We start from the raw sequence: 26,460 nt of genomic DNA on the forward strand, positions 1-26,460 counted from the left end.
TCATTTAAATGCCTTTATTTTACTTACATTCTTCATTCATAGATGCACAATTTTAAAAACAGCTCCTCATTTGACTGTGTTTAAAATACAGAGACAATTTTTATGATTTGTTAAATAGACAAATAGGCTATGGATTTATTACAAAGTTCCCGTTTGACGTTTGCACTGCATGATGATTATTTAAAAGTTATTTTATATCTTATGTTTTTTTGAATATACTTTTTATTTTATGGCTAAGTATTTGAGTTCGACGCCGAGTAGAGTTTGCATGTTCTCCCCGTGTTCGCGTCATTTTCCTCCGGGTGCTCCGGTTTCCCCCACAGTCCAAAGACATGCGCTATTGGTGAATTGGGTAAGCTAAATTGGCCGTAGATTATGTGTGTGTGTGTGTGTGTGTGTGTGAATGATTGTGTATGGGTGTTTCCAAGTGATGGGTTGCAGCTGGAAGGGCATCCGCTGTGTAAAACATATGCTGGATAAGTTGGTGGTTCATTCCACTGTGGCGACCCCAGATTAATAAAGGGACTAAGCTGAAACAGAAAAATGAATGCATGAATAAATTTTAAGCATATCTTACTCTTTAATAAAATAATATGCAAAAATAACACCATTCTTTCACATAACTTTCCTTAAAACTTAGTGTAGCTACTGGTGTCAGAATGTAGTGTGTATTCTTTTATTTATTGCAATAACATCAGTACAGTACAGTACTGTTTTGCAACAAGAAAGACACAACAATTCTAAAGAAGTATAACAATGGTATAGCAAACAGAAGACATTGACAAAGAATCAATAAAACTCATTAATTTTCATTTACCTGCCACAGCGGAATGAACCGCCAACTATTCCAGCGGATGTTTTACGCAGCGGATGCCCTTCCAGCCACAACCCAACACCCATAGACACTCATTTACACACTCATACACACTCAAGAATATATTTTTTTTACTTGTTCAAAGTACTTATTTAAAATGAGCTGAAACAACACAATTCTTGAGATTCATTGGGACAACTTAATTTTTTATGTTCAATTCACACAAATTTGTTAAAAGTGTTAAGTTAACTTAATCAATTTGTGTTGGGACATCATGAATGAATTTTGTGGAACCCTGCAGTTTTTACAATGCATTACGGCCAATTTATTTCATCAAATTCACCTAGAGCGCATGTCTTCGGAGGAAAACCCGGAGGAAACCCACGCCAGCTCGTGGAGAACATGCAAACTTCACACAGAAATGCCAACTGACGCAGCCGGGACTCGAACCAGCGACCTTCTTGCTGTGTAATAACAAGAGGGCACCTTAAAATATAGAAATTATCGCAGAATATTAAATAAAGCACATGTTTTAGACGTTTTAACAGCTTTCTTGTTGTAATGTAGTGTGTATGAATTGTGTAAACTCTGATTTGTGAATTTGTGAGCGCGCTTTGTGACACGTCACGGTTGTCGTAGCAGCTGAAATGAGACGCTCTTCCTGGTGTGTGTGTCCATGATGAGGGAGCGTGTGTGTGTGTGTGTCTGTGAGTGTGTGGGGAAGTAGCAGCATCTTCTGGCAACTTTGATTGCGAAGTCACGGTAAGATATCGAGAAAACTGCACAGTCTGGTTTAAAAACGAAGAAAGTATCCGACTTTGACGAGTCACAAACGCTGAAGTTTTTGTTACGGTTAATTTGAGAACTGCTTGTTTTCCTGACGACTTCTCACGGTGAGTGGTCAAGTAGGCGGTGCGAGAGTTCATACTATCAGTGGTGTTTTATTAAGTTATGACAATAAGATTTTAAGTTAGTCGTCGATTAATTAAATGCAAACGTAAATAACAGAGAATGTAAATATTAATATTTCTTGTTTAACAAATGTTTACAGTATTATTACACGTTACTGTAACGGACGGTATAGTAATACGTGTTGTTAATGTTATGAATTACATATTTGTAATACTAAATAGTTGTAACACTTTACACGTTGTATTTTACACTTTCGATTGTCAATTATGGCTAAGCAGAGTGTGTTGTTAATGAATATGTCCTTATGTTTATTCGTGCAGTTACACTGTAACACGTTTAAATATATTTTTACAGTATTGTTAAATTGATATCACTTTATTTTGATGATCCCTTTAACGCACTTTGTTTAATTTAAGTTACATTGTATTTACATGCCAACTAATTCTCAATAGACTGTAAGCAGAGGTAAGTAAAAAGTAAGAAGCCGCTTTGGGCCTCAGGAAATTTTGGGGCCCCCAATAAATACCTAGAAGTATAAATTATACACATAACTAGGCATGGCTCGGTATAAGATTCTGACTGTATGGTAACCTTGGATAAAAATATCACAGTATTGTGCTCACTGCTCTAAAATATATTCTTTTTAAATGTCTGGGTAAAAAACAAAAACTTTTGAAAAGAATACTTTTTATTTTTTGAAAAATTTATAATATTTTGTAACAGTAAACATGTCAGGCTAAATAATTCAAATGAATCATTGATTCTGCTGTCTTCATTTGTTTCAAAAACACAGATTTCTTTACAATTTAAAATGGCATCTTTGGATATCGTTTCTGCTGGAGATACTGTTGTCCTAAAAAAATCGAAATCAAAAATCTTACACATACATTAGGAACGGTATTACAGAAAATTTTGGTGGTTTTAAAACCTTGACTTTTCCAAACCGCGGTATACTTTGAAAACGGTTACCGTCCCATGCCTAGTCTACTAATACTCAAATGAGAAGTAATTGGCATGTAGTTAGTTGCAATGCAACTAGCTTTTAGTCAACAAACTGTGCAACAGGGACCGACAAAATATAGTTTTACCGTATAATTTTATAAGTAGCCTACTTTTAGTATGCATAATAAACTAACCGTGAATCATACTTTAACTCTATTATGCTTTGTTAATTTATGTTATTTAGAATCGTGCTATTACACTGTAACAAGGAAATTCAAATATTTACTTAATATTTTTGGTAACACTATTTCTGTGTATTTGCTAGGCCTTAAACTTATCGTGCAATATATATTTTATATTATTATAAATTTGTAAATATATTATATATTTACAAACTCACAAATAACGTTAAAGCCATTTTACAATGACATTTATGCTCTACCTCACCGGTGTCAAAGTTTATAATTGGACATTTACCTAATAGGACATTTAATAGTATATATAATAGGACATTTACCTTTTTAACATCGATTATAGAATCTAAATAACCTTAAGAATAATAAGTATATTAAAGTGTTTATGGGTATTTGCATTATTATGCTGTTATATAATCAGTGGCATAAAGTGATCTCAAAATAACAATAATATCACTCATCGCAACAATTTCTGTGACAATATATCGCACAACAAAAATTCCTTATTGCGACAGGCCTAGTATTTGTTATACTTTATGTGTACTATAGTAGTGACAGTAAATTATGCATAATTACAAAGAGCTAACCTACGCTAAACATGAACCCTATAAGTATATGTGCAGTTACAATCAATAAAGGACACAGTAATAATAATGATTATTAATACTTTTTATTATTTATTTTGCTAACATCTTTTAACATTTTTTTTGTCACACATCATATGTACTTGGTAGTATTAACATTGCTTTATGACATGGCGCATTATCCTCCTGGAAGTAGCCATCAGAAATCGAGACTCATCAGACCAGGCAACCTTTTTTCCAATCTTCTTTTGTCCAATTTCAGTGAGCCTGTGTGAGTTGTAGCCTCAGTTTCCTGTTCTTAGCTGAGAGGAGTGGCACCCCGTGTGGTAGCCCATCCGCCTCACGGTTCAACATGTTGTGTGTTCAGAGAGGCTTTTCTGGATACCTCGGTTGTAACGAGTAGTTATTTGAGTTACTGTTGCCTTTCTATCAGCTGGAACCAGTCTGGCCTTTCTCCTTTGACCTCTGGCATCAACAAGGCATTTGTGCCCACAGAACTGCCACTCACTGGATATTTTCTCTTTTTCAGACCATTCTCTGTAAACCCTAGAGATGGTTGTGCGTGAAAATCCCAGTAGATCAGTAGTTTCTGAAATACTCAGTCCAGCCCGTCTGGCACCATCAACCATGCCACGTTCAAAGTCTCTTAAATCACCTTTCCTCCCCATTCTGATGCACAGTTTGAACTGCAGCAGATCGTCTTGATCATGTCTACATACCAAAAATGCATTGAGTTGCTGCCTTGTGAACAAGCAGTTGGTACCTAATAAAGTGGCCGGTTTGTGTGTGTGTATTGTTGTAGGGGTGGTATATTTGTTGCAGTGATGGGATTAGAGTATTAGATATGCTAATATAATGGTACTGAATAGATTCTAACTGTATTGGAATATTTACACAACTTTAAAGAATATCATGAACCATGGTGAATGTCCAAAAAAACATAGTATTACTATTTAGTATTTTATTTACAATGACATAAGTACATACTGTTTTTTACACAGTGATTCAGTGCAGTGGCCACAGGAGAAGCTTTAAGAGTTCTCAGCGCTCAAGAGAAACAAGTGGAGTGGAGAAATGGCCGATAACAGAAGCTCATCTGAAGAAGCGTCCTCCTCCAGAGTCATCAGGGTGGTTTTCTTGGCGCTTCTGCTTGATTTGCTGGGCTTCACGTTAATACTTCCTCTCCTGCCCTCCATCTTAGATCACTACAGTCAAACTGGGGTGAGAGCATCATTTTCATTTTCTGATTTTTCTATATTTCTTTCTCTCCAGAAAGAAGGAAAGAAAGAATCTTGTTCCCTCATCTTTCTTTCTTTCTTTCTTTCTTTCTTTCTTTCTTTCTTTCTTTCTTTCTTTCTTTCTTTCTTTCTTTCTTTCTTTCTTTCTTTCTTTCTTTCTTTCTTTCTTTCTTTCTTTCTTTCCATTCAGCCAATTTCTGGGTCTAACAAAAGCACATTTAGCTTAACGTAGCATCAATTATTTGATTGCATTAGACCATTAGCATCTCAGTCAAAATGACAAAAGTATAACTAGTGCTAGTTCTGAGTCCATCCTCACCGTCTATACCAGTGGGGGGCAAACTCGGTCCTCGAGGGCGGGTGTCCTGCTCAGTTTAGCTCCAACATCTATTCAACATACCTGAAGATGCTAATCAGTGTCTTCAAGATCTCTAATTATCTATAAACAGGTGTGTTTAATTAGTGTTGGAGCTAAACTGTGCAGGACACCGGCTCTCCTGGACTGAGTTTTCCCACCCCTAGTCTATACCCTCAGTCACTATTCCCTACATTAGTAATATTGCAATATAATATTGTAATATATAATTTCTTAATAAATTTCCTCATTATTTATTTATTTATATGATTTATATATGAGATTAGAATACAAGTTAGCTTTTATAAGTGGTTTTATGTTTTAGAATAGACTATGTAATGTTCTCAATAATATTTGTAAATTAAACACAGGCTCTAAATGTGCCGTTTACATATATTTCAATTAATATGGAAAACGAGTGCATGTTTTTACCAAAACTAATATTAGATTTTTTTTAAATGTGTGTGCGAGTAAAACAATATAATTTGCACAAAGAAATGATGGGTTTTTTCTGTAAAGAAGCTGTTACTCCACCCCGTTTAAAGCATCATTATGGGCGTTTTACATTATTACTAACGTGGTTTAAACGATGGGTCTGCGACAAAGAAACTACAGGTTTTGGGAAACACTCGTCACTACATCTTTCTTTTCCCAAACAATGCATCGTACTATGATGGTTCAGCCGCGTCTTACGTCGTTGTTTGGGAAATGCACCCCTGGTCAATTTTGACCGGGAACACTAAAGTAAGGGGCGGAGTGTGAATACGACAGGAGGGATAATTGTAAGTCGCCTTGGACAAAAGCGTCTGCTAAATGCCTAAATGTCAATGTAATGATTTTACAATTTCATTCTTAATTCAAAAGAGCTGTAATTTATTGAGCTAAACTTGAGACAATCACACCATAGGACCATGGAAGACAAAAATAATGTCTAGCCATTTACTAAATTACTAGACAATATTAATTATATTAATCGAGCAGTGAAAATGCAACGTCATGTCAACAACCCACATATTTTTTGTTAAAAGATTCTTTGTTCAAAAAGAAATGCAGCTGTAATTTGACCTAGATTAGTCATGCATATAACCATGTCTATTCCAGTCATGACATGTTCCTCCTGCTGTCTGATTGATGTTATAAAAGCAAGGATATAAAGGGCATTTCCTTTACAAAAGTCAACAATTACTCAATCTAACACATACTAAACGAATTAACTTTATAATATCATATAACTTTGTTGAAGAGACAAGTCTGTGGAAAGCCTCCAAGCACAGAGCTGTTTTTTTTTCTCATTACAGTTTTTTACAGACGCTGGTACACATTTCTCAATGCTTAGGTCACTTTTGCAAAACTCTTCACACAATTCTCCTAACCGACTTTCAGCTTGGCAAAGCAGTTCATTTCACATTCAAAATGCACTACAACTACCAAAACACTTTATTCAGGTCTCAAATGAACTTTCTTCCAGAACGCTAGCAAAGGTTGACAGACCACAAACACACTTAGTCACCCACAAAACAATGAGCTAAAAAACACTAACAACATGTAGCATTACACAGTGTTTTCTTGAGAAAAACAAAGACACATCTCTGCTTATAATTGCAGTATATATTGTTTATAACGGCAATGTATGTTACTGGAATGAATCAAACATGATGCAGAATCCCTCAATAATATATGTTGTTTATTTATTTTTTATTTTTGCACTAAGTAATTCCAAAATACAAGAATTTGAATACACACCATCCACTGATACAGATAAAATATTAATGCTAATCTGGCTGGTTAAACTGCATTTTTAGATTGGAAATATGTTTCAATAAAATATTGCTGTTGAATTTTACTGTCTTATTCAGTTTTGCTTGATGTTATTGTTTTGAACATAAGTTCAGTTTTGAAAACATTGGGCTCTATTTTAACGGTCTAGGCGCAAAGTCTGAAGTGCAGGGTGCAAAAGCTTTAAGGGCATGTCCAAATCCACTTTTGCTATTTTAAGGACGTGAAAATAGGCTCTGCACCGTGGCACATAGTCTAACAGGGTTGAGCTTATTCTCTTAATGAGTTATAGGTGTGTTTTGAAAATGAACCAATCAGAGTCTCATCTCCCATTCCCTTTAAGAGTCAGTTGCATCGCTCCATAGTGCATTTGCTATTTACATGGCGGACTTTGTAAGTGGAAAAACTGAATGCTTCAAAACAGTTAAGGAAACAGTTAAACAGACCATCTGCAGCAAGAGGGTAATCCTCCTCCATTCGGCCTTTACTTTTACTTTCTCTCTTTTGTGGATAAGGAAATGGTGTTGTACGCTGTCCACTGAAGACATCCATTAGCCTACATAATTAATTTCATTTGTTAAGCGCAAAGATTTGTTTCAAATCTATTTCTAAAATCAGTTCTTCTAATTTCCAGCAAACAAATAATAGAACAATAATAACTAATACCACTAATAAGAATAACATTATACAAAAGCAAGTTGTCATGAATAAACTGGAGAAAAAAAAACCTGAGGTGAAGAAGGCATGGAGGCAGTGGCTTTTATATTTATGTATAAAATGATAATTTTTGTAATATTTTAATCCTTTCTTTTTTATTTGTAAAGATATTTGTGTATTTCTCTACATCATGAGTGTTTTAAGCAATGTTTAAGTGAGGCACACAACTAACGCGCTCTGCGCTGGACTTTAGACCTGCTCTCAGCTGCTCGATTGCACAGTCTATTTTAGTTCCTCAAAATAGCCTCTTTTCCAGACCAGAACACCCATGAGTCTACAAAGTGGCGCAAATGGATTTGCTATTTAAACAATGTGGCGGAAAAAGGGAAAATTAGGCTTGCAATGGTCTGAAACTAGCAACATGTCTTGGAAACACGTCTGATAGGTGTATGATAGGGCCCAGTATGTAAGCCAGTGCACAATGTCCTGATTTTTGGCAGTTGCTGTGTCTGAGTGAGAAAAGAATTCATTATATTTGACATATGTAGTCATTGAACGCCTTTTGCGCCAAAACAATGATAACTGATCCTCAGTTTAGCCCACATAGACTTCTGTTGTGCTCACTGTGTGAAGAGTTCTGCAAAACTGGATTGAGAAGGATTGAGAAATGTGTCCTAGCGTCTGTAAAAAACTGTAAAATGAAGCTGACAATGGTTTCATTCACTTTTTATTTTAGCACGCACTAATTGAACTCTTCCAGTTAACATGTTTTACTCAACATCGCAGTAGGGCTGCATTATAATGGACAAAATATGCAATGTTGTTGTTGTTGTTGTTGTTGAGTATTGCAATAATGATATTTCTTGCAATATAACATTTCAGTGTTAGATGCTATTTTATTAGTTATTTTTAAAATATTTATGTAACGATCATACTGAAATTAACAGGTATATATATATATATATATATATATATATATATATATATACACACACTTTATTTTAATGTACAATTCACACTATTAACAAAGCATTAACTACGACTTTTAGCCCTGTAAACTATTAATTAGCTGCTTAATAATAGTATTAGGTATTAATAGTAATAGGTATTGAGTAGGATTAGGGATATAAAATAAGAAAATACAGTATAAGTACTAATAAACAGTTAATAAGTCAGTGGTAGTAAATAGTGTGAAGTTTCACTTAAACTAAAATCTGGCCATTTTTCCAATTTAAATATATCTAATTCAGGCAACAAAAAAGGTCAAAGAAAAATTTGAATTGCTGAAAACCTGAGCAGATGTTCTGATTCTTGTTGGCTGTTGTCAATTTCCTCTTTTCGTCTCTGATCCTGCCATTAGTATTTATTTTCAGCTCTCTGTTCCGCCTTAATAGTAAGGCCTCATCTGATCAAACTTGGATTAAGAACTTATGCATGGAGCATTGGAGTCCCGGCTGGGACAGTTGGAATTTCTGTGTGGAGTTTGCCTGATAAGTTGGTGTTTTATTCCGCAGTGGTGACCCTAATAACAATTTCTTGAAAAATTGTACAATTTTGAATACATTTCAGTGTGCAAAACTGTTACGTTTTTCCACACTTGATAGCAGCAGCTGAAGAGTCACAAAATAAATAAATAAATAAATGTAAAAATTAAAGCTTTTTTGTATTATATTCCAGTGTATACAGTTACAGTTTATAAGCATGCTGAAATCTAGATATTTATTTGTAGAAAAAAATCACTTGAGATTGTTTCTTGATAAATTGATCAAAATGAGATGAGTTTATGACTACAGAGAATATACTATCAATCACACTTTATCTTAATGTACGATTGACGCTATTTCCAAACCATTAACTATGACTTTTGGCCCGATAAATGACACATAGCTGCTTATTAATAGTTAGTAAGGTTGTAGTTGGGTTTTAGGTATTGGGTAGGATTATTTAATTCATCTTTATTTCTATAGTGCTTTTACAATGTAGATTGTGTCAAAGCAGCTGAACAGAAGTTCTAGTAAACTGAAACTGTGTCAGTCCAGTTTTCAGAGTTGAAGTTTAGTTCAATGTGGTTTAATTTTCACTGCTGGAAGTCCAAACACTGAAGAGCAAATCTATCGATGCACAGCTCTACAAGTCCCAAACCAAGCAAGCCAGTGGCGATACAAACTTCACCAATTGACGAAAGTTAAGGAAAAAACCCAGAGAGAGACCAGGCTCAGTCACAACCATTTTAGGCATGTAAAATAAGGCATGTAAAATAAGATCATACTTTAGATTTGCTAACAAACAGTTAAAATCCTCATAGGCAGGTAATAAGCCAGTAAAAATGGTGTGAATTGTCACTTAAACTAAAGTGTTAGCAAAATATCTCTCAATGGGATCATTTAAATGCATTTATTATCAGATGCAGTCAGTTTCAAAGCAGGACATCTGAATGGATTTTTCAGTGTATGTAAAATTAAATTAAAGTTAGTTTCGTTCTACAGGACAATGTGTATCAGTCATTACAGAGCATAGTGGACTGGTTCAGAGGAGCAGTCGGAGTCCCGATGGAAACTAAATATACCAGTGTGCTTTTTGGAGGTAACTTTCTTTGAATTTCATTTCTTTGAATGCAGCGTGTAATTCTATGCATTGAGGACATGTGCACTGATGATCTTCTCTGCTCTCTCAGGTCTGATAGGCTCTCTCTACTCTCTGCTGCAGTTTTTGTCGTCACCCGTTACTGGGGCTCTTTCAGATGATTATGGCAGGAAACCTCTGCTTCTGTTAACAACTGTGAGTAAAGACCACATTGACACAATCCCATCATAAAAGGCAGGCATTCACTAACTTTTTACAGTCTCATCAAACTCATTTGATTTAAATCATTAGATTGAAGTATGCTTCTTAAGATATTTAAAGAATTGACCAACACATATGCATGTTCAGAGTTCTGGTGCTGATTAATGGTAACTTGATATGCTTTTGTACTAAAATGTTTTAGTAAGTGTTTTATTTTGATTACTTTAAATAAAAGTGTATATGCTTGTGTGTGAGTGTGTGTGTGTGTGTGTGTGTGTGTGTGTGTATGTCTCAGAGTGATCTCAGAGTGAGGATTCATTTGCCAAAGATGTAAGTTACACTGGGGAACACGGAGTAATGAGTAGTTATCAAGCTCATACATATGAGAATCCAGGACCTCTGATTGAGACAAGCAGAGCTTTTAAACCCAAGTATATTTGGTGGTGGTGACACATGAATAATACTATTATTATCGTCCTATTACACTTTTTTTGTATCCGTCCAAGAAAACCACACATTCGATAAACCAGTGGAAAATCTTCTCTCGCTCTGCACGTTTCCTACTGCTGGTTCTGTGTGTGCGCGATCTGTCACTCACGTAGAAACTCTCACGTGCTCTGCAGACCCACAGACATGAGGGTGTGCAGAGAACAAAATGCATCGGTAACACTACACTATAATAACTACACACTATGAATCATTTACTAAGCATTAGCATCTAGTGAATTCATTATGTGTTAAGCATTAACTCTACATTAATAAACGTTAGTAAGCAGTTTATAACTGCAGCTACAAATGCTCTATTCTTGACTTATAAGCACCTATATAATGTGCTTAATAATTGTATTTTCATACTTAGTTAATGATTTATTTTTCATTACTAAATTAAGTATTGCATTATTTACAAACCATTTGTATTTAAGAGTAGTTGAGGGTTTTTAGGATAATTCAGAATGAGTTAGTAAATGATTAATAAACTATTGAATTCAATATTTATATATCTTATTATTCAGGCATACACTAATAGTTAACTAATATGTTAATAAATGCTTTATTAACTCAACTTCATGCAATTTTGTGACCTAATCTATAGTGAGGACTATTTATGCTTTATAAATCCCTTATAAATGACAATTAAAGGCTCAGAATCAAATGAACAATAATCTTTGCAATCTTTTCTAAAAAATACAATTACTGTAAAGTTTAAACATTGCCAAATAACAAGAGTGTCAAAATAAGACATAAAACTGGATAAAACAACAACAACAATATAATCATTTAACAATATAATAAGATGCAATGTTTAAACTCTACAGTTATTTTATTTTAGATAAGGTTGCAAAGATTTATTTTTCATTTGACATTTTATTTGTGTATCTTGAAATGAAAAGGAATGAATAATGTCATTTTTCCTGTTTAGAATTTAACTGAGCATTTATTTGTCATTTATAAGGGATTTATAAAGCATAAATAGTCCTCACTTTAGATTAGGTCACAAAACTAGATGAAGTTGAGCTAATAAAGCATTTATTAACATACATAGTAACCCTTAACATATGCCTGAATAATAAGACATATAAATATTGATTTCAATAGTTTATTAATCATTTACTAACTCATTCTGAATGATCCTAAAAACCCTCAACTACTTTAAATACAAATGGTTTGTAAATAATGCGATACTTAATTTAATAATGAAAAATAAATCATTAACAAAATATGAAAGTACAAGTGTTAAGCACATTATAAATATGTTTGTAAGTCAAGAATTGAGCATTTGTAGCTGCAGTTATAAACTGCTTACTAACGTTTATTAATGTAGAGTTAATGCTTAACACATAATGAATTCACTATTTGCTAATGCTTAATAAATGATTTATAGTGTGTAGTTATTATAAAGTGTTACCAATGCGTCCAACCGTAGTTTCTGAATCTCCTAAAATATCCAGGGTTCAGGTTTTACTTTCGCTTTCTAAAGTTACCGTTATTTGTATGCATTTTTGCATTACCTTTTCGTAGCTGAGCCACGAGAGAAACATTGAACGATTAATCATTTAATAAACGACTCAGATAAACTTTATACTCGGAGAGAACAAAATGACAACTATAATGGCTGCAAAATGTTTGTACACCATTAGAAATGGCTAATCAACTAATTTGCCTTATTTAAATAATCTACACTTTCTATTCTAGTAATTATTATAATTTTTAGCAATAATGTATATTTTTATAAACGTTTTCTGATATTTATTTCTCATTTGCTGTATATTTTATTAATTTAATGATGTTAATATATTGCATACTTTATACATCTCTAAAATGCTTTGACAATACTGTAAATGTCATTTCAATATAGCAACTTTAGAGAGAGAAAGAGAGAGCACCCTTTACCTGTCAGTGGGTGCATATGGCTCCTAAATAGCATAAGAGAAATAGTGGATGTCTATTATTTCAACAGCCTTTTTTTTACATAACTTTAACCCATTGAAAAAAAAAGGTTGTCATAATAAATAAAAATATAGTTAAAAATCACATAATTTTTTTGTTTGTCGCATGTAGTTGACCATTTATTTATGTGCTGTGGGAAAAAGGTGTTTTTCAATCCGGCTACCACCGCAAGTATATTTCAAACCTGTGGGAAGCACTGTATATATGTGTATATATATATATATATATATATATATATATATATATATATATATATATATATATATATATATATATATATATATATATATATATATATATATATATATATATATATATATATATAATATATATATATATATATATATATATATACCAAAAACTCTTGACAGGCGTATTTAGAACAAGAATCATTTGATTACATATTAAAAGACTCTTTGATCAAATAAAAAGCAAATGAAGCGTCTTGAAGAGGGCGGGGCCTGTTAGATACTAGAGAGCATTTGATTGGTTATGATTTGATGATAAACTGAACTATATACATTTTATATATTCCAAGCGTGAATTCAATCACTGTTTTGAAGCGCATTAGCTTATAGATATCTTAAAAATGAACAATACTCATAATAACATCTAAAAAACTTTATTTTAATTTTATGGGACCGTTAATGGTGACTAGCTAGCATTATCGCCACCTACTGTACCGGATGTCAATCCCAAGATTGTCGACATGATTTATATTCATTCAATTTATTAATACTTTTGTGTTTTGTTAATAAATGTAGACAATATTAAAAATACACAATATACTACAAATCCATTTTTTATTGATGTTCATTTTGATCAACAATAAGATTTTTGACTGTAGGTTGTGAGATGTATAGTTTGTTTGTTCAACCTATTGTGTTTTGTTAACGTCTACACCTACCCCAACCCTATACCTTCCCCTTAGGGCTGGGACACACCAAGCCAATGGTCGACCATTGGGCTTTACCGGTCAGGATAGTTGGTTTAAGGATCACAGTGCAGCAGAATTTATTTGCATTTACATTTATTTGTTTATTGGATGCTTTTATTCAAAACATCTTACAAATAACAAGAACAGCAAAAGCTATAAACAATAATTAGCCACAATAAGCCCAGTTAACTCAGAATACTAATTAATTTTCAATTGAAATCTTCTCACCATCCTTCAACCCACTAGATTTAACCCATTTGTCAGGATAATTTTTTTAACAAGTAGAAATAAAATCAATTTTAGCATAATCACTTTGGTTTTCTATGGTTTATATATTTTTATTAGGGTGTGTCTGAATTTTTACATTTAATTTTTTTTACAAATGTCATTTGAAACATTAGCATCGATGCGGTGACGCAGTAGGTAGTGCTGTCGCCTCACAGCAAGAAGGTGAATGAGAGTGTACGGGGGTTTCCCAGTGATGGGTTGCAGCTGGAAGGGCATCCACTGCATAAAACATATGCTGGATAAGTTGGTGGTTCATTCCCCTGTGGCAACCCTTGATTTATAAAGGGACTTAGCTGAAAAGAAAACGAATTAATGAATAGCATCGATGCTGCTTGCATTTAATATGATTGTTATGCAGATTAAATCACTCTGTAGCAAGCGTACTGCACTCTATACGGAGACCAACATGAATAGAAATTGCAATACTAACATGATGTCTTTAATTAATGTCAGAGCTCTTCCTAAACTTCATGGATAATAGCAATCTTTCATTGTTTTCCAGATAGGTCTCATGGCGTCCTACGTCCTGTGGGCTTTCTCACACAGTTTTACAGTATTTCTGCTCTCTCGAGTAGTGGGAGGCATCTGTAAAGGTAACGTCAGCCTGTGCACTGCTATTGTGGCGGACCTGCCTTGTCCTAAAGCAAGAAACAAGGGGATGGTGAGTTACAGTCATTATCATCAGTAATTAAGAGTTGATTTCTAGAGCAGCCATGTATTTGTGCTATAAGTTTGTGAATGAGGCAAGAGCTTAAACCTTGTGTGTTGTTCAAATTGACTACACTTTCATTATGTTGGTGGCTATTTTTGCCCTATTGACTTTCATTCTAACTATATTTTTTTAAAGTAAAGTCTTGACAGCATATAATCATACATTCTTGATTGTTGGTCGTTTTCCCTGCTGGGAAGAGGTACAATTGGTCATTTTTACTGTTGATAAAGTAATGAAGTTTGTAAGTTTAGAGTGACTTGAAGATTTGTTTGGTTTCTGTTTTCAGGCAATGATTGGTGTGGCCTTCTCCTTGGGGTTCACATTGGGACCATTAATGGGAGCATACTTTGCGCTGAGACTTAAAGATGCTGACGTGTTTTATCAAGGCCCTGCCATGCTGGCTGTCCTTTTTTCTTTAGCAGACCTGCTCTTTATCTTCTTCATGCTCCCAGAGACTTTACAAAAGGTAATTGCATTGCTAGATGCTTAATAGATGTTTAATAATCAGTTTGTTAAAGGGATAGATCACCCAAAAAACGAATATACTATCATTATATTATTGTTATATTCCAACTTTTTAACTTCAATAATTTACTACATGAATTTCAGTTTAATGTGATTGTTTATAGCGTTGTAACAGATGCTTTTCATGACTCAGGGGGCTTCAGAATCATCAGGTCTTCAACAACAATCTGGAGATCTCCTTCACCCTGTTGCACTTTTCAATTTCACTGCGCTCACGAGGACAGAGAATCCACCGTCTGAGCAAAGTGAGTGTATTTAGTTTCAACCAGGTAAAAGCCTTACATTTGACCAGAATGAATAATTGATGGTTGTTTTTCTTTTTCACATCAGAAATGCAGAATCTTAAGGTGCTTGGGTTGGTTTACTTCACATATCTATTTCTCTTCTCTGGCCTGGAGTTCACCTTGAGTTTTCTGACACATCAACGCTTCCAGTTTTCCAGGTAAAGTGTGTAACATTTGCTATTTGTCTCATGCGTTTTGGTATATCTTACAAAAATGTTGGATGTTAATTTAACTTTAAAATGTTGATAGGAATTGCATATGCACTAAGGTGGCTACTTTAAAAAAAAAAAAAAAACACATGCAAAAAGTAATATGGAAACACATTCAACAAAACAAGAAAAAAGAACATGATTCATTACTGGACTAACTAGCAGAACAATCTCAATCTCAATCTTATTTAGGTCATTGTGACTTTTTTGTGATTTATTTATTTTTTTGGCCGATACAGATACCGATTTTAACTAAAAAATAAATTGCATTGGTATCATTTTAAACAAAATGAACTACAAGAAGGTCGCCGGTTCAAGCCTTGGCTGGGTCAAGTTGGCGTTTCTGTGTGGAGTTTGCATGCTCTCCCTGTGTTGGTGTGGGTTTCCTCCGGGTGCTCCGGTTTCCCCCACAAGTTCAAATACATGTAGTATAGGTGAATCTGGTAAGCCAAATTGTCCATAGTGTGTATTAGGCATGGGCCGGTATAAGATTCTGACGTATGATAACCTTAGATAAAAATATCACGGTTTCACAATATCACAGTATTGTGCTCACTGCTCTAAAAACTATTCTTTTTACATGTCTGGGTAAAAATCAAAACCTTTTTTCACCTATATTTATACAAAATATTTATAATTTTTTTAAAGATTTATAATATTTTGGAGCAGTAAACACGTCAGGCTAAATAATTCAAATGAATCATTGATTCTGCTGTCTTCATTAGTTTCACAAACACTGATTTCATTAACAGCATCTTTGGATATTTTTTCTGCTGAAGATACTGTTGTCCTAAAAAACAAACTAACAAAAAAAGTAAATAAAAAAAACCTTACACATACATTAGGAACGGTATTACAGAAAATTTTACAGGACTTTTTCAAACCATGGTATACCTTGAACGTAGTGGCATTCATACAGTTGCTCAAGTGTAAAACGAGACAAAAAGCCTTTTACTCGCATGCGAAGCTCCGCGTGAATGAGCAATGAGCGCAGAAGCTCCATTGAATATACTGGGGTAAAATAAATGCTCTTATTATAAAGACATGGTGGAGAAAAATGTACTTTAATGCAGTGCTTCTTGTACAATCTGAGACCCACTTTATATCAGATATCACTCAGCCAGTGGAGATTGCTGATTTTTAAAGAAAACAGACCTTAAACGCGCCGATTTTGCAACTGCAAACAGTTCACCGGAAGCGCTTAACCCAGCTTACAGGCAAATTAAAAGTCCTATTAGCATGCTTCAGCATATACCCTATTCAGTTCATAAGATCAGATTAAACTTTTATGAAGTTTTTAAAATAAAATCAGTTGTTTACTGTATAAAAATACAACATTTTGAAATATTTATATTTATCTGCCTATATATATATATATATATATATATATATATATATATATATATATATATATATATATATATATATATATATATATATATATATAAAATCTGAAGAGTTATCGGTTATGGATATCGGCCCAAAAATCCATATCGGTGCATCCCTAATTACAATACAATTTATTTTTAAGTTATCAAAGTTCAAGTCTTGTAATAACCCCCAGTAACACTCCAGGTTTATCTAGTGAGAATTTCAATGAGTGCCCTATTAAGGGTTAAACACTGTGCTTTATTTGCTAATTATTTATGCTGTTTTCCAATTTTTTGTACATAAAGTCACGACTATGTAACATGTCAACAGATCTTGAATAGATAAACTGTCCGTAGAAAATTTTGCAAATTGATTTTGAGAACAAGGCTCAATTGTGACTTATGAAGCTTTGAAAAACAGCTTGTGGGTGTATTTTTATGTATGCATTAGGAACCAGGAAGTTTTGGAGAATTTATAATAAACCATAAACAGCCAGAATGAGGAAAGGGGGACAAAGGTTAAACTGAAGTGTTGTTACCCTTAGGATAATCTAAAATGTCCCTTTATTTAGTTTTTTTATGCAATACTGCCTTCTTGTGTTACAGCATGCAGCAGGGGAAGATGTTTTTTTTCATTGGCATAACTATGGCAGTGATTCAGGGTGGATATGCCCGCAGGATCAAACCTGGTCATCAGATCCAGACTGTTAGCATGGTAAACTCTGATGATCACGAGTCAGTTAATGTTTTCTTGATATTTTCTCAGAACTCCAAATATGATGGATGGATGATTAACTCCTCAAAGGCCTGGGCATTATGACTACTTACAGTATTTATTTTCATGTGTGTGTGTTTCAGGCCATTGTAACACTCATACCAGCCTTCCTGCTCGTCGGAATCGCCTGGAATTTGACTCTACTCTATTCTGGATTGTTTTTGTACTCTTTCGGTATGGGAGTGTGTATTTTTACATCTATCTTTCAGTACACAAATGCATTGCTTATTGCTATCATCCTGATTAAAAATCTATTCTAGGCTAGGCTAGTTTTTAACAGCAGATGGCGCTCTAGGCTAGTTTTTAGCTGCAGATAGCGCTCTAGGCTAGTTTTTAACAGCAGATGGCGCTCTAGGCTAGTTTTTAGCTGCAGATAGCGCTCTAGGCTAGTTTTTAACAGTAGATGGTGCTCTAGGCTAGTTTTAGCTGCAGATGGCGCTCTAGGCTAGTTTTTAGCTGCAGATAGCGCTCTAGGCTAGTTTTTAACAGCAGATGGTGCTCCAGGCTAGTTTTAGCTGCAGATGGCGCTCTAGGCTAGTTTTTAGCTGCAGATAGTACTCTAGGCTAGTTTTTAACAACAAATGGCGCTCTAGGCTAGTTTTTAGCTGCAGATAGCGCTCTAGGCTAGTTTTTAACAGCAGATGGCGCTCTAGGCTAGTTTTTAGCTGCAGATAGCGCTCTAGGCTAGTTTTTAACAGCAGATGGCGCTCAAGGCTAGTTTTTTAGCTGCAGATGGCGCTCTAGGCTAGTTTTTAGCTGCAGATAGTGCTCTAGGCTAGTTTTTAACAGCAGATGGCACTCTAGGCTAGTTTTTAGTAGCAAGTAGTGCTCTAGGCTAGTTTTTAACAGCAGACGGCGCTCTAGGTTAATTTTTAACAGTAGATGGCGCTCTAGGCTTTTTTTAACAGCAGGTGGCGATCTAGGCTAGTTTTTAACAGTAAGTGGCACTCTAAGCTAGGTTTTAACAGCAGATGGTGCTCTAGGCTAGGTTGTAACAGCAGATGGCGCTCTAGGCTAGTTTTTTCACCTTTTATTGGGATAGGACAGTGGAAGTTACAGACAGGAAAGCATTGGGAGCAGAGAAAGGGGAAGGATCGGCAAAGGACCTCGAGCAGGGAATTGAACTCAGGTCGCCATGAGCACCACGATTCTATATGTCAGAGCACTTAACCACTAGGCTATTTGCACCGACTAGGCTAGTTTTTTAAACAGCAAATTGTGCTCCAGGCTAGTTTTTAACTCTAGGCTAGTTTTTAATAGCACACGGCACTCTAGGCTAGTTTTTAACAGCAGACAGTGCTCTAGGCTAGTTTTTAATGGTAGATGGCGCTCTTGGCTAGTGTTTAACAGCAGACAGCACAAGTTTTTAGCAGTAATTTTTTACCAGTGTGGGAGTCTAGGCTAGTTTTTAAAGAGCGCCTATTATGGGTTTTTGAAAATGACCTTCCATACAGTGTGTAACACAGCTCTAAGTGAATGAAAACATCCAGCCGAGGTTTAAATCTGAAAGTGCACCGTGTTTAAAACTATTGATTTTTTTTAATAAATGATTTGACTCAGAGTCATTTAAATGACTCGTTGTTAGTCCAGATCTTTTGTCCAGATCATCGACAAGAAACGATACCAAATATGAAGTCCCGGATCCGGTAAAACGTGAACATGCCTTTCCCTTCCAACACTAGCAGAGTGCAGGTGTGTGTGGGACTGTTCATGGCTGACGATGAGTGAAAATTAATGAGTGATCGTTCTGGTGATTAATGCAATAATCTACCCTGCAACGGGGGATTCGTTGGCCGTTTGTTAAAGGAAGGATCAGAAAAGACTATTGATGTATGGGACTTTGTCAGAGCTTGACAGGAACTTTATCAGTACAAAATTCCTTGACCAGTTTCTTTCTCCATTTCACAAGTGCAAGTAACTTAAGCGCGATTTCAAATGGTTGCCTCCTTGTTTTCTTTCTCTAGCTTGCAAATTATGTATTTAATTGGGTATTGTTACTTGTAACCGCTCCACGCGGCTTGTACTGTATCTGGTTAACTCTTTATATTCACATATCACGCTTAAAGCCACGTTGAAAATTGAATGCGTTTGTAAGCTCGCAATTCACTTTTGTTTGTCTTTGCTATGGCCACCGTCAGCTGTTCCTATACACAGACGGAGGTCAAGTTTCAGAATAGTTCAACTTTTGCCACTGTGTGGATTAACACTGAATGTGTGTCGTTGTTTTTACTTCTGGTTAAAAATAGAGTATATGCTGGTGTTTATCTGCATTGATTTAATGCACTCCTGCATTGGGTTCACACATACACTCTGCACTCTGGCTACTTCAACAATGTTGATATGCCATGGTGGGCGTTTCTCTCGCTGAACGCAGTCGACCAATCGCAACAGACTGGGTCATCAGACCAATCACAGCAGATTAGCCTTATGCAAAGGAGGAGTTTGGGAACAAATGAATCACTGAACAAATCAAATAGGAGTCGTAGGGATAATTAGGTAAAAATAAATGCTTATTATAAGACAATGAAACTGTTTTTTGACCTTGCATGCATATCAGCCTGTTGTTGGAGACCCCTAAAACCAAAATATGACAAAATATTAATGCATAATAGGGGCTCTTTAACAACAGATGCTGCTGTAGTCTAGTTTTGAACGGCAGATGAACACTCTTGTACATTCATATAAAACACAGCTCACTATGAACACTCTTGTAATTCCCATAACCCTTTCCTAATTTTAATAATGTGTATTTTTGTTTTAGTGGAATTTGTGAGAAATTGAATGCAAGCAGAGTATGCTTGTTTGTAAAGCATACAGCACCATCTGCTGATAAAAACTAGGCTCTGACTCAAGTCAAGAGAGAAGAGCGATGCATTTTGAAGATCTTGGAATTGATGCAGAATCAATTTCTTGAATAATTTTCCACCACAGCTCTAGTATTAATATTAGTTTTTTAATTTGTAATAATTAATGTATTTATTTTACAGCTGCTGCTATTGTTGTTCCATGCCTTTCAACACAAGTGTCCGGACATGGTGAGATTTATTTGGATTTTTATTTTTGTTCAGTGCCTTTAAGTGCTCCTTTTACTTTTTCATACAGTTGAAGTCAGAATTATTAGCCCCCCTGAATTATTGGCCCCCCTGTTTATTTTTTCTCCAATTTCTGTTTAACAGAGAGAAGATTTTCTTCAACACATTTCTAAACATAATAGTTTCATAACTCATTTCTAATAACTGATTTATTTTATTTCAGCCATGATGACAGTAAATAATATTTGACTAGACCTTTTTCAAGACACTTCTATACAGCTTAAAGTGACATTTAAAGGCTTAACTAGGTTAATAGCTTAAAGGGGCTAATAATTTTGACCTTAAAATGGTTTATAAAAAACAAAAAACTGCTTTTATTCTAGCCGAAATAAAACAAATAAGACTTTCTCCAGAAGAAAAAATATGATCAAACATACTGTGAAAATTTCCTTGCTCTGTTAATTATCATTTAGGAAATATTTAAAAAAGAAAAAAGTTCAAAGGGGGCAAATAATTCTGACGTCAACTGTATATGACTGTTCATATAGTGTGTAATATAGCTGTTTGTAAATATATAACTGTATTTCTAATGTCTGTGTTGGTTTGTTAGGCTCAGCCAGTCAGAAGGGAACAGTAATGGGAATCCTTCGTAGTCTCGGAGCTTTAGCTCGAGCACTGGGCCCTATTGTTGCTTCTTCAGGTAAACAAATCAAAATGTATCATACGATTTAGGGCCATGTGTACTACAAAAAGCAAAAGAAACTCCTTCTAATGATTTTGTTGTCAATATACAGATTAAAGAACACAGAATCAAATAATCATTTCCACAATGATAAATATAATCTAAGAAGAGCAGTGTAAATTAAATTACAAGTATTAATGCTTTATTATTACAGTGCTGGGATAATATTCAATATAATTAGTAGAAAATGTCTACTATTCACTCTCTAAACAATGATTCATTTGCCATAATAACTCAACTCAAAATGAACAGTTATGCCTTTTGATTACAAATAATTTTTAAAAATGTAAATAAAAAATTGGGTTTGAGCTGCAACAAGCTGTCAGTAAATATGACCCAATTTCATTTGTATTTATTATGTAATATGATTATGCATGTTCTCCCCGTGTTCGTGTGGGTTTCCCTCCAAAGACACTATAGGTGAGCTGGATGAACTAAAATTGTCCGTAGTTTATGAGTGTATGGGTGTTTTCCCAGTCCTGGGTTGCGGCTGGAAGGGCATCCTTTGCGTAAAACGTATGCCGTAATAGTTGGCGGTTCATTCCACTGTAGCGACAGGGACTAAGCCGAAGGAAAATTAATGAATGAATGTGTTATGATTATGTAAACAACTTTGACAGTAGTTGTGTCCCAAATTACACACTATACCCTAATGCACTTATACACTCATGCTACAGTGTAGTGTAAGTTTAGGGCTGTCCAAAAATAGAACACTTATTCAATCCATTTCCACTGTGACATTTTACGGTTGCCAAATTTCTAAAATAAATGACCAAACTAACAAAAAGTATCTATGGGGAGGCAGCATAATCACTTACGTGGGAGAATTTTGCTTTTACAATACTAAATAAAGAAAAGGAATCCAACCTTAGTGCCTAATAGCTCCGCTCTTTCTGCCACATGAGCAAAACTTCAATTCAATTCAATTCAATTCACCTTTATTTGTATAGCGCTTATACAATGTAGATTGTGTCAAAGCAGCTTCACATAAAAGGTCACAGTAAATAGGAACAGTGTAGTTCAGTTTGTAGTGTTAAAGTTCAGTTCAGTTGAGCTCAGTTCAGTGTGGTTTAATAATCACTACTGAGAGTCCAAATACTGAAGAGCGAATCCAAAACTGTAAGCGTTCAGTGCTCAACATCACACACTTCTGTTTATCGATTGAATAAGTGCATCCACCATGTATTTAAAGTACACATATTCTGTTAAGATTTTTTAACCTGTTCTGTGTGAATGCACTACTTATACGATTTATACTACAGAATAGTGCATAAGTATGTGATTTGGGATTCACCTTGTTACTACTAATTGCAATGAAAAGTCTCATTCCATTATGCTGTGTCATACACTCACTGGCCACTTTATTAGGTACAGTATTATAGTAGAAGATGATAGTATACAGTAGTATAGGGTTGGACCCCCATTTGCCTTCAGAACTGCCTTAATCCTCCATGGCATAGATTCAACAAGGTACTGGAAATATTCCTCAGAGATTTTGGTCCATATTGACATGACAGCATCACGCAGTTGCTGCAGATTTGTAGGCTGCACACCCATGATGCGAATCTCCCGTTCCACCACATCCCAAAGGTGCTCTATTGGATTGAGTTCTGGTGACTGTGGAGGCCATTTGAGTACAATGAACTGATTTTAATGTTCCAGTAACCAGCCTGAGATAATTCACACTTTATGACATGGTGTGTTATCCTGCTGGAAGTAGCCATCAGAAGATGAAAACACTATGGTTATAAAGGAATGGACATGGTCGGCAACAATACTCAGGTAGGCTGTGGCGTTGATATGATGCTCAATTGGTTCTAATGGGCCCAAAGTGTGCCAAGAAAATATCCCCCACACCATTACACCACCACCAGTCTGGTGTGTTAATACAAGGCAAGATGGATTCATGCTTTCTTTCTGACTCTGACCCTACCATCCGAATGTCGCAGCAGAAATTGAGACTTATCAGACCAGGCAACCTTTTTCCAATCTTCTATTGTCCAATTATGGTGAGCCTTTGTGAATTGTAGCCTCATTTTCCTGTTCTTAGCTGCTGTAGCCCATCCGTCTCAAGATTGGACGTGTTGTGCGTTCAGAGATGCTCTTCTGCATACCTCACTTGTAACGAGGGGTTATTTGAGCTACTGTTGTCTTTTATCAGCCGGAACCAGTCTGGCCATTCTACTCTGACCTCTTGCATCAACAAGGCATTTGCGTTCACAGAACTCTAAACCCTAGAGATGGTTGTGCATGAAAATCCCAGTAGATCAGTAGTTTCTTAAATACTCAGACCAGCCCATCTGGCACCAACAACCATGTCACGTTCAACTTAAATCACCTTTCTTCCCCATTCTGATGCTTGGTTTGATTTGCAGCAGATCATCTTGACCATGTCTACATGTGTAAATGCATTGAGTAGCAGCCATGTGATTGGCTGATTAGAAATTTGCATTAACAAGCAGTTGGACAGGTGTACCTAATAAAGTGGCCGGTGTGTGTAAATCAGTCCGTTTAAAGTTCACTACAGATCATAACTTTCTTTTACTTGTTTTCAGTGTACTGGCTGGCTGGAGCTGAATTCTGTTTTATCATCAGTTCCGTGTTCTTTATAGTCCCTCTGATTTTACTCAGTCGCCTGAAGAGACAGAAGGAGGAGTGAAATGAAGTGTTCAGTCTCATTTCATCATCATTACAAGCATTAAAGCCCACTGAACAAAAGTTCCCATTGAAATGTTTACAGAGAACAACAATACAAAGTACGTTGAACACTTTAATGCACGGTAAATAGTAAAACTGTATTTCATGAATGTACTTTTTACACTTTATAACACACATGTTTATTCCTAGTGTCTGTGTTCCTGTTTTATTACAAAGACTTTATATATTTGGTCTATGTAGCTTTATATACACTGGTAAACAGCAGGGAAAATAAGTATTGAACACATAATGATTTTTCATAGTAAATATATTTCTAAAGGAGCTGTTGAGTTGAAATTGACCCAGATTTTGGTTAAATGCCAAACATAAAATTATGAAACATATTATAACAATGGAATCACACAAAGAGAAAGTACTGAACTACTCAGATGTATTTAATTCTTTGTATAAAATCCTATTTAGTATTTTTCCCCCCCAGACTTCAACAGAGTGTAAAATCTTGATGGTTCTGTGGGTCTCGTCTGTCAACTATTACCTTTAGTTCATATTTTCTATTGGATTCGGGTCAGGTTATTGGCTGGGCCATTCTGAAAGCTTTATTTTCTTTCTCTGAAACCATTTGAGAGTTTCCTTGGCTGTGTTTTGGATCATTGTCTTGTTGAAATATCCACCCTGGTTTCATCTTCATCATCTGGTAATGTCAACATAGGCTCATTCTGAAAACGTAGCCCTATATACATTACTGGAAATTGCGATGTATGTATACAGAAGTACGTATGGCTACATTTCATCTTTAAAATGAACGCTATGGGGTGGTATGACATTGTTTCTTTTGCGCTTACCAGCTGACCACTTACCTCCATATGGACTGCTTTCCCGGTGTTACTAGTTTGTCCAGTTAGCTTGCCATGTACATTGGCGCATTGAGGTGCAGAGCGGAGTTGACCACGACGACAGGGTTTGAGTCCAGCGAAGAATGGTTCCAGAAAGCAGGTAAGACAAAAACAGAAGCCAAAAAATAAAATAAACAATTAAATAACAGGGTGAGAATGTGGTAAAATCAGAAAATGTGGTAAAAATCAGGCGAGGGCTTTTCTTTTTCTGGATTGCTTTTTTTCAGTCAGTCAGTCGACAGCGACCTCTGGTGGATTTTCGCGCGAACAGCAGGCGTGAATGGCACTCGTGACAGAAATTTGAGATCTCAAAAAGCATACACAGCGGCCTCTGGTGGATTCGCGAAAACAAAAACTGCAAAAATAGTAGCTCCTGGGACGTATTTGGTGCTCTCCGGAAATGTATATTGGGGTACGCTTTCAAAATGAGCCTGAGTTGGGTAATGTAGATGTTGGACTGAAACAGCTGATATTCATTTACACTGACAAAGTTCAGGGTTGCTGAAGAACTACTGAGAGATTTCAGCTGCTGTCTGGACTTTCCATGCCTTTTTATCCTACATTACTTCATGTGTTCAATACTTTTTCCCTGCATCATGTCATTTTACTATATGTAACGTTTATTCTAAACTAGCATGTATGGATCACTTTGGTTGTTACTGACATCTGGTGAAAATGTCGAGTCAGCAGCACCTTATATTTTCTGAGAAAAATGGTGACGTGTTTAATACTTTTTTTACCTGCTGTATATATTTTGATGTGTGCTTATATGTATAAAAAAAATGAGTATACTGAATGTGACTTTCAATCAAATTTATAAAAAATAAAGACTGTTATTGATATTTTTTATACTTGATTTCTTTTAATGTTTCATTATTTCGATTTTATTTCATTTTTATTCTATTTTAATCTGTTTTATTTTAATAAACTATTTAATGTGCAGTTTTAATAAAAGATATTAGAATATACAATTATTCATAGATTTAATTATCAAGCCAAGCAGTGGGAAGCTGTTATATTAGTTAGTATCAGTTAGTATATTATTATATAATAAAATATAGAAATTACCCTAAAAGAAAATATAGATGTTTTGGTATCTTTTTTGTTATTAAACATTAAGATAAAGTTTACCTTTTGTGTATTTACAACAAAGTGTAAGTTGATCAAATTAGTCAAGTGCAAAAACTCTTAATATTAATCTAATGTTAATTTCAACATTGATTACATTAATAAAATCAAAAGTTAATGTTTTTTAGTAGATTTGAGCTAACATGAACTATAAAGACCTGCACATTTTAAACTAATGATAACAAAAAAGATTAATAATAAAC

At 35.0% G+C, this 26,460-nt stretch overlaps 1 protein-coding gene across 1 annotated transcript; it reads left to right on the forward strand.

The window, feature by feature from the left end:
* Positions 1-1,491: 1,491 nt before the first annotated feature.
* On the forward strand, positions 1,492-25,985 carry mfsd10 (major facilitator superfamily domain containing 10). The gene is made up of 13 exons (XM_056458758.1): positions 1,492-1,576; positions 4,448-4,667; positions 9,959-10,055; positions 10,147-10,250; positions 14,432-14,590; positions 14,928-15,107; positions 15,300-15,411; positions 15,497-15,608; positions 17,636-17,744; positions 17,888-17,978; positions 20,792-20,839; positions 21,447-21,536; positions 24,134-25,985. Exons 2-13 carry the CDS (start codon positions 4,521-4,523, stop codon positions 24,235-24,237), a joined length of 1,353 nt encoding a protein of 450 aa, XP_056314733.1. The 5' UTR covers positions 1,492-1,576; positions 4,448-4,520; the 3' UTR covers positions 24,238-25,985.
* Positions 25,986-26,460: the final 475 nt, after the last annotated feature.

Source organism: Danio aesculapii, chromosome 5, assembly GCF_903798145.1.
Source record: "Danio aesculapii chromosome 5, fDanAes4.1, whole genome shotgun sequence".
In the NCBI taxonomy this organism is placed as follows: domain Eukaryota; kingdom Metazoa; phylum Chordata; class Actinopteri; order Cypriniformes; family Danionidae; genus Danio; species Danio aesculapii.

Coding starts and splice junctions, on each gene's coding strand:
- mfsd10 (XM_056458758.1), top strand. CDS start 4,521: ATGGCCGATAACAGAAGCTCATCTGAAGAAGCGTCCTCCTCCAGAGTC. Junction 4,668..9,958: donor ATCACTACAGTCAAACTGGG/GTGAGAGCATCA, acceptor TTCGTTCTACAG/GACAATGTGTATCAGTCATT. Junction 10,056..10,146: donor TACCAGTGTGCTTTTTGGAG/GTAACTTTCTTT, acceptor CTGCTCTCTCAG/GTCTGATAGGCTCTCTCTAC.